The following is a 10,304-nucleotide window of genomic DNA, read 5'->3' on the forward strand; positions in this document are numbered from 1 at the left end:
ATAATGAAGAAGTTGAAGTCTATAAACTATTTCTAGTTAAAAGTCAAACATTTTATAAGTACACAAGGAAAGCACTTAATGACTATATGGTCTATACTGTAACAGTAATCACTTGTTGATCCGGTACCAAAATTTAAACTTTTGAACCAAGCAATTTTCTAAAAAAAAATCTTCAAAAAGACTACAAGTACACATGTACTAGTTAAAGAAAGGCATTTGAAGATTATTGAAACTTGGAATGGAGTAAAATAAATTGTTTTACTCTTTCATTGACATGTCTGTTACTTATAAACTCGTACTACAATGTAGTAGTTTTTTTGAGAAAGACACATTTCTTCAGTAAAGTGTAAACATAGTAAAGAATCTAAGTTATATTGAAATTAAAAAAGACCAATTAATTATTGTAACTGACACAGCCAGTAGGTTTTTTTTATAACAATGCTCAAGAAATCTTTACACAGAAAGGCAGTACAATTCTGAGTAATCAAAAATTTCCTAGACAAATGGCACAAGTATTAATTCCAGGAATATAGTAATGTCTTGCATACACTGTACATATTTAATCATTTAAGCTTACAAGGATCTAACAACATTCTTATCAGCCAATCAAATTTCTGCCAACAAATTTAGAACATGTATTATAACTTATATGACAACTAAACCAAGTGGTCTTTAAAACAGAATTAAAACAGTGTGTTGTCAGATCCATATAAGGGAGACTGGTCACATACATGTATCAGATTGGTTTTGATTCTATTTTTTTCTTAATTATTGGTAATACTTTCAAAACATTTAACAAATATATTTCTATGGTATAAATTTAAACAATATCAAAGGTTTTCCTATAAAATTTATTTAAGATATTTTATCATTTAACCATGCAAAAACTATAAATATTTCCAAAATAAATCTTTTAAAATCTTTAAAATCTATGGTGTACAGTGAATTTTAGATTAGACATAATTGAAAAATTTACAGTAATACATATTTTGGCATCTTTTAAGAGCTAAAATCCTTTTGATATCAGGACCATGCTTCCAGTGGTTCGTCTGTATGCCCTACTCTGAAGAAACAACAACTACAGCAAACCTTTGGCCTTGATTTGAATTTTGAAGTATCACAGTCGTAAATCTGAATTTCTGAAAATCTGGTTCCTCGGAGAGATACTATTAACTGGTTTTTCGTGTATGCCACACAGACAGGTTTAACGTCAATACCCAGCTGGAATGTGTTTTGAACTGGACATGCCAGGAATTCACCTTTTGGTGAAAATAACTGTACTCGGTAATTGTTTGCATCAGCAACAAAAATATTATCGTAATCATCAACACAAATGCCCATTGGATAAAATAAAGAACCTAAAGCGGACCCTTGAGATCCAAACATACATCGTATACTTCCATCGGTTTTGTGCACTTTGATTCTGTGGTTTCCGCTGTCAGATACTATGATGTCATTTTTACTATTTGTTGTAATGTAATATGGAAAAAGAAATTGTTCTAAAGTTTCTCCCCCTGTTCCGAATGAAAATGCATGTTTCTTTCTGTCTGTGAAGATATGGACTCTGTTTCTTTGTAGACTACTAACAATTATACGCTCACGTTTACTAATCGCTATACCAAACGGATTCTCACTTTTATACACATCACCATATTGTGCAATCAGTCGACCATCAGTTGTATATTCACGTAATATAGCATTTCCTGACCGACTGACTGTAACTAAGATTGATCCTGCCTTAGTTACAGCCACATCTCTGATAGAACAGTCACATTTGAAAGACACATTTTTAGTATCCCCGTCAGGGATATATATTGTAATTGTATTTTTGCTACAGTCAGCAATAATTATCCTTCCTGTTTTTGGACAAACAGCAAGGCCAGAAATGTTTACAAATCCTTCGGGTCCACTATCAAACTGCCCAAATCTCTGAGAAAACGTCAAAGAGCTCTTTTTAGAGGTGGGTCTTTCTGTGAGGGGGAAGTCTGGTCTGTCCCCTTTAGATCCTGATTGGTTTTGGCTTAGAGAAGATGATATTAGTGTATCTTTTAGACTGGTTATAAGATGGTTGTAAGGAAATGCAGACACACCACCTTCTGGAAGGGTTACCTCCTGGAAAATAGAAATACAATAAAATATAAAACCATTCAGAATGATTCTGTTCAGAAAAATATTGAGGACTTGTTATAAATGACAAATGTTTGATGTTTATGTATGAAATTTGGATAGATTTGTCAAGAACAAGATGGAAACCCTGCAAATTTAGTTCTACCAAAATGATACAGGATATAACATATAGTTACATGTAAGCAAACAATCTTTCAATAGCAATAATAACTTGTCTCATGTCAGATATATATATATATATGTAGCCCATAAATTTCTTAGAATGAGTATGAGTATGTATACCCTACAGGGGCGGATCCAGCCGTTTTAAAAGGGGGGTCCAAACCCAGGACAAAGGGGGGGTTCCAGCTTAATGTCCCCATTCAAATGTATTGATCGGCAAATAAAGGGGGTTCCAACCCATTGAACCCCCCCCCCTGGATCCACCAATGCCCTACTAGTATAGTTAGGGCACCAATATTAATTCTTAGAGAATTTGAATTGCACAGACAATAACATGAAATTTACATGTATGATATTATCTGTATTGTATGGTTTTTCTTTCATATGATCATTAATATTTAACCCCTTGAGGTTCAGTTACTATAAATTATTTGGATTCTAACATGACATGCAAGAGTTTTAATACAGTCTCCAATATCTATAACTAGGTAAATATTTCCTTTTGAAATTTGCTTTCCCATTCATTTGCTGTAACACATGTAAATTACTTTTTCCAGCAAATAAAATGTAAGCATGCCATTTAAATGATTAATCAATATTGATTCAATATAATTATTGTTTTATAAGGATATAGTTATAACATATTACACAGATACACAAAAATATGCTAGTAGAGTGGCTGCAAGTTGATTTTATATGTTTTTTGACTACGTTTTGTGTTTGCTTGCTGTCTCATTGCAACAAACATGTAAATGTACCTGCACCTCATATCTCCTTTTCTTTATCTAAATGAATTCTAGACTGCCCTTAATTAGAAGAATTTTGTTGAGGATACTTATGAAATGACGATAGTTAATTAAAAATTATAGATTTAGTATATACATGTATATAGGAAGACCTTTTTTGCAGCATTTAACATATCTTCAATATAACTTCTGTTTGTAATATATATTGATTTATATCTGGGACCAAATGATTAGTGCTACGCCCTAAAAATATATTATATAATATAAATTCATATGCAAACTAATTATTTTGCAATTCATAAATAAAAATAAAAAAATAGTAAGAAGTACACTTTATTTCAGCCCTGTTTAGACATGTTTACTGACATTCACCTTGTTTGTAGAGAAATGTTTTATGATAAAATCAAGTGTATCCTGAGTCCTGTTTAATGTTCTATAAACATTATAAAGATGTATATATTATTCATTCCTAAGAAAAATGTTCCCTTAACTTCACATCAATAACATTTTTATGGCTTGTTATGTAATTTTATTTTACATAAAACCCACTTCTTGTATATATATACTATATTGGCATAATATAATGCTGTTTTAAAGTCTATTTACAAAAAACCATGAGGGTTGTTTTTCCAAGGAGCACGGGGAGGGGCGACTATTCCCAAGAAGCATGGAAAGGTCTATGCCAAACAATTATGGGGGGGGGGGGGGGCTCTTCTTGTGTAAAGCTACATGTATAAATTAAAAGACATGTAGCTGGAATGGCTGCAGCTACATGTATAAATTAAAAGACATGTAGCTGGAATGGCTGCAATGTTGCAATGTTTCATTTGTCAAATATTATCAATGAGGTGCGATTTGACTGAGGTTCATGATAAACTGGTATATTAATGGGTCACCAGGCTCACACATTTATAACTTTCACTGATGCGGATTCAAGATTTTGAAAGGGGCAACAAGGCAGCAGTTAAAATGGGACTAGTAAACAGTTTATATAAATCCTATATAGGTAGTTAACAAAAGAGGGGCTACAGCCTTCTTAAATCCACTTCTATACTGTCATTTATTAATGAACTGGTTGTAAATACTGTCCACCACTTCTTACATCTAATGAGTATGGAATTTATACTATGAATGACCCCATTTAAAGTGAGCTGTATTATATAACAGAAACAACATAGCAATTGTCTATGAACTGTAGATTGAACATGTATACTCTTTTCTGTTTTATATAACCTTGCATATTTATGAATATAATGGAGGTTGGCAGCATTTCTTCTTTTTCATTTTCTATATTTTATAATTTGAGGGGAAGTATGTTGTCAAACATTTAGAAGAAAAAGACAAAAAAAATAGACTTTAGATTTTGTTTTCATAGTTGTTATTTGTAAAAATGATACATATATTGTACTTTTATTGTTTATATGTGTACATGTTATTTCATGTATTTCATAGCAATACAATTCATATTATTTGGATTGTACATAGATCATTTTGTAGATAAATATCTTATCTCCTGAATTTATTGACACTTGGAAGTTAAATAATCCTCTGTAATCTAATTAAAAAGTCCAAAGGTTTACTTATCAGATCCCAGAATTAATAATAGGGTTTTATAAAATATAATGTTTTCATTCTTAGATTAGATAAAAAAAATAAAATAAGAAGAAATGAAAAATCAGAACCCCTAACCCTTTTTTCATATTTTTTGGTAAAAGCAGATACAGCCATAACTTAAGTCCATGCAATATTAAATCGCTGTCTTACTGAAAAGTAATTGTTCAGCAAAAGTTTCCATTAAGTTTAATAGGTATAAAACCGATGTAGCCCTGTGACAATATGATAGGCTAAAAATATATATATAAATATATATAAAATATATTTATATTTATATTGATGATTATATATTCTTAAAATGTTTATTAAATTGAATAAAATAAATACAGGGGAATATCTATTAAGAAAATCATGACCTTGTAAAAAGGTTGTTCAATTGACCGCTACTGCATATGAAATATTTACATGCAGATCATGAGGTGACATGTAACAATTAGTTAAACACTGGACATACGTGTATTGCATACCATGTGGAGACATGTAGCAATAACAATTAGTTAAAACACTGGACATGCGTGTATTCTTTGAGCATTAATTTCCAGGTTGGCCAAAACATGTCAATTAGAGTCAACTTAATAGATATTCATCCCTGTATCTTTTGATTTAAGACTATAATGGTCAAATTAATAGAAACCTTGAAACTGCTTATATTCTGTATATATACTTGTGTATTTTACTGTATAGAGGAGACCGTCCGTTATGGACACTGGTCCAGACGGGCTTGAATAAACTACTATTCCAAATAACCATGTGTTGTGTTACATGTGGTTATTTTTGGTTAACCGTGACCAAAGGATATTAAGGTAAAGTGACTTTTTATTTGATACTCTTTACTTAATTTCTCAAAATGGCTAGACAAGAATTAAATGCAGAGTCTGTTTTTCAAAATTTAGAAACACAAGTTCAAAGTTTCACTCAAAAGGTATTTAAAAAAGGCATTAATTCGATTGAAAGCTTTGATGGTTCAAAAGCAGACAAATTAGGAATAGGTGTATCAGATGTGAGCACAATTGTTCATGATCAAAATGCTGATTAACTCATTAAAAAAATGTTTATTAGATAATGGGTTTTTTTTAAGCGAAAATGTAGATATTTTTTTATTTTTCTTATAAATCAATGGTGAAGGTTTTGTTTTTTTATTGATATTTTTTTGTGTAATCATTATGATAAGGGTGAAGGTACTTATGATAGGTATTTGATTGTTTTAGTCAATATAAAAGACTGGCAACGTTGTAGGTTTTTGATAGTATAAGTCAATATATAAGTTTTGCGTACATATTGTAATGATATAATGAGAAGTTTTTATATGCTGTTTTTTAAAAAGACAGAATAGATATTTAAATATTATTATTATATTATTATTCAAGAATTAAATAACAATAGGTAAAAATATTTTAAAGATGTTGGTTATATTTTAAAGTAATTAAATGCACGAATAATGATAATATCAAAACATTTAATATATCTTGATTTTGAAAATAACAATTTAATTTTTGATTCATATTTTGAACTGTTTTCTGAAGAAACAATCAGTAATTCTAAAATATACGCGCCTATATACATTGGTATAAGAAAGTTTCATAAGAACACTTTTGGCGATGGATTTAAGGGTATTTCTGCGATGTTATAATCATATGGTTGTTCAAATATGGTTGACGCAGTTTGGTAAGTGCGTAAGCACATTTGTTTAGAGAAACAAAATATTCTATGGTATTTAGAATCCAAACCTTTATTTTCGCACAGTTATTGTGGTATTTTTAAAGAATGACGGACCTATCTTCAGAAAATAGCGCCTAAATGATTAAAATTGATATAAATGGTAAGTCCACTCTTAGGGAAATGTAGGTTTCTATAAGTTTTAAAAGTATTGACAGTTTTTAGCGATAGATGAAATATAGGATTATTTATAGAGAACATAAATATATAGTGAGGGTTAAAAATGAAAATGTTTCATAAGAAAACAATTTAGGATTTAAAATATGGAAATAGGTATCATATGATTAATCGTTATAAACAATGACGCGATACATCTTCCGCAAATATTTTAATGTGATGCTGATTGAATAAAAAAGAAAATTAGCAAACCAAAAAAAAATGAGAAAACATAAAAGAACATAAGGTCATCTATAAATTCCAGTTTAAGGGATATGACAAATGATAATAGTTCTGATAGACATAATTTAGAAAGTAGCCAAGACATGCCTGTTGATAAAATCAAAATACGAAAAAAAAATAAACGAAAATTCAAAAGTTTGAAAGAAAAATCAATTAATGTTTAACTTTCTCTCAAACATTTCTAGTTATTTTAATAAAATGAACGACTAACATATCGTAGTTGTAGGCTTCGTGATGATTGTTTTTAAATAAATATATGTGTATATAAAATAATTTTGTTTTGATTAATCATTCTAATTCTCGCTTCAGATTGCTCGCTGAAAAATTGTTGATTGTTAAGAAATCCTATACATATCAGTAATCTCTGAATCACAGCTTTGTTTATGAAAAAGGAAGGAAAGTGTTGGTTGAATGTCAAACCTTTATTAAACAATTTTTCAGTACTAATTTATTTTAAATAGATAACATATCGATACTTTATTTTTTCAAAATTGAAGCAGTTAAAACTTGAGGACGACTTTGAACTATCAAATTTAGTAAATGCTTTAATTTATTTTAAATTGTTGCTATTTTTATAGGTATTTTGTTATTTATATATTCTAAAGTTTAATAATAGGTGTTTAGCCAAGAGAATTTAGTAATAGAGAGATTCAAATAGTCCCACGATACCTTGGTGGCAATCAAATGGTGTCAACTGATGTTGAGGGCGATGGTACTGCCTACAGAGATGTTAAAATAGCTTCTGCACCATTACTAAGAACCAGCCACTAAGAACCATTATCCAGTATTGGATATTGGCTTTGATCATTGGACACAACGCAGACGTTTAGATGTACATAAAACTATACGATCACATAACTATATTGGTAGAGGGAATTGTTCTACAGCATCACAGGTAGATTTGCCTGTAATGTTTCAGCCGGTGATAACTGAGCAACCTAGTCAGGGACTCTGAGTTAACAGAGTAGGTAAGCTAGGTCAGTTAGGAGTAAATCAACAACGGATGGTGGATCACATGAAGGACGGATGGTGGATCACATGAAGTACGGATGGTGGATCACATGAAGTACGTATGGTGGATCACATGAAGTACGGATGGTGGATCACATGAAGGACGGATGGTGGATCACATGAAGTGCGGATGGTGGATCACATGAAGGATGGATAGTGGATCACATGCACGTCGAAGTTACAAACAACGGATGGTGGATTACATGCAGGATGGAGTTTCAACAATGGATGGTGGATCACATACACGTCGAAGTTATAAACGACGGATGGTGGATCACATGCAAGTAGGAATGATTGCAGAATTTCTAAATGATGGGAATTGGCGTCGCAGATAAACAAATGGATTGTTGGAGTTGACAACGACGATCAGAGGAGCAGTTCACTAGAGTCGGGGTTATGAAAACGGTCCGCAGTTGATGGTTGCGCCTTTTTCTAGGAATAAGAAGTTCCAATAGTTGATGTTACGAACTTAGTTATTCACACAAGAATTGTATGAACTATACATTGCTGAACATTTAGATGTTGTTGAACTTTTGAAATGATTTTATTTATGAATATTTTTGTTGTATTTGGGGAAATTTGCAAGCATTCATATTGTCACCGATTTTAACTAAAATATAAATTATATTTCTTAAGAAAGGGAGGAATGTGACAATATGATAGGCTAAAAATATATATATAAATATATATAAAATATATTTATATTTATATTGATGATTATATATTCTTAAAATGTTTATTAAATTGAATAAAATAAATACAGGGGAATATCTATTAAGAAAATCATGACCTTGTAAAAAGGTTGTTCAATTGACCGCTACTGCATATGAAATATTTACATGCAGATCATGAGGTGACATGTAACAATTAGTTAAACACTGGACATACGTGTATTGCATACCATGTGGAGACATGTAGCAATAACAATTAGTTAAAACACTGGACATGCGTGTATTCTTTGAGCATTAATTTCCAGGTTGGCCAAAACATGTCAATTAGAGTCAACTTAATAGATATTCATCCCTGTATCTTTTGATTTAAGACTATAATGGTCAAATTAATAGAAACCTTGAAACTGCTTATATTCTGTATATATATATACTTGTGTATTTTACTGTATAGAGGAGACCGTCCGTTATGGACACTGGTCCAGACGGGCTTGAATAAACTACTATTCCAAATAACCATGTGTTGTGTTACAGCCCTGTAAACATTTGTTAAGTTCATGTCCTTGATCTGTTGACACAGGCAATGAATATTTTATATTACCTGACTGTTAACTGTTACACATTATAAACATTCTCTTTCAGATTTGTATACAAGTTCATTAACAGTTTAATTTCTTTAATCTTATCAGAATTAAGAGAGAAAAACTTAATAAATAAAGTAGTTCATAAAACAGTAATCCCAAATAAGAACCTCAATATTATAAATCAATGAAAAAATAGAGTTAATTCCCCTGATATTGCAAACTGTTTCTTTGTTGTCCTTGTCATACCACAGAATTTATACCATACAAAATACAGAAATAAGTCATAAATGTAAAGATCCAATTTTCAAAATACAAAATGAATAAGTTATTGACCTACCAGACGACATATGGGACATGGAAACTGGACGCTTCCCTGGTTACCGGTCCCTGTGAATTTCTTTATGTAGTCCTCGATACAACCTTCACAGAATGTATGTAAACATGGCAATGCCTTTGGTTGATTGTAGCACTGGAGACATATTGAACACGATAGAAATGTGTCCTCAATTTGATCCACGACGTTGGGAGCCGTCATCTTACTGTAAACATCCCGAAGTTTAGATCGGAACAGGTGCTTGTTCAATCGGACATTTTCACAACAGGTGTCACGTGGTTAGGCTACTGTAAGGGATTAATCGATACCCACAGTCTACCGCAGGATTAATTCAATAGTAAATTAATCTTGGACTTCTCTCACAAGATGAACTTATTATCAATTAATTAAAACATTTAATCTATAATAGATAAAGTAGTCTTGCAAAAATCAAAGTACTCGACGGTTTAATTTAAAGGGAGGACAGCACCAGCCCCCTCTCTTGGTCATTCACAACTTGCAAGCCTTTTCGGTAATGTATGTCGTGTATCATTTTTTTTTATAACGAATCAACATAGTCGTGGCATCGGTGATTTGAATAATGCTGTTCAATGTACTATTGCTGTTTTTATTATTATGTTCCATTATATAATCAAGTGTATGATCTGATAAACAAAATATAAAACTTGAAGAAGATGTGGTATTATAATTGCCAATGAGACAACTATCCACAAAAGACCAAAATGACACAAACATTAACAATTATATGTCACTGTACGGCCTTCAACAATGAGCAAAGCCCATACCGCATATAGTCAGCTATAAAAAAGCCAGCTTTATTTTTCCTAAAAATTATTCGACGAGTCCCTCCTATTTGATGAAAAAACATAAAAAAAAAATCAAGCACAGAAAGAACAAGACGAACTCTGGTAAAATTAAATGTATCCTATCTAAGAGGAGATAT

At 31.2% G+C, this 10,304-nt stretch overlaps 1 protein-coding gene across 1 annotated transcript; it reads right to left on the bottom strand.

Annotated features, from left to right (window-relative positions):
- Positions 1–203: 203 nt before the first annotated feature.
- Positions 204–9,639, bottom strand: LOC134697065 (tripartite motif-containing protein 2-like). The gene is made up of 2 exons (XM_063559091.1): positions 9,365–9,639; positions 204–2,112 (listed from the first exon to the last, which is right to left on the bottom strand). The coding sequence occupies exons 1-2, from the start codon at positions 9,560–9,562 to the stop codon at positions 1,024–1,026; spliced, it is 1,287 nt and encodes a 428-aa protein (XP_063415161.1). The 5' UTR covers positions 9,563–9,639; the 3' UTR covers positions 204–1,023.
- Between the last annotated feature and the right edge of the window lie 665 nt (positions 9,640–10,304).

The sequence above is a fragment of the Mytilus trossulus genome, chromosome 14 (genome assembly GCF_036588685.1).
Source record: "Mytilus trossulus isolate FHL-02 chromosome 14, PNRI_Mtr1.1.1.hap1, whole genome shotgun sequence".
Classification (NCBI taxonomy): Eukaryota; Metazoa; Mollusca; class Bivalvia; order Mytilida; family Mytilidae; genus Mytilus; species Mytilus trossulus.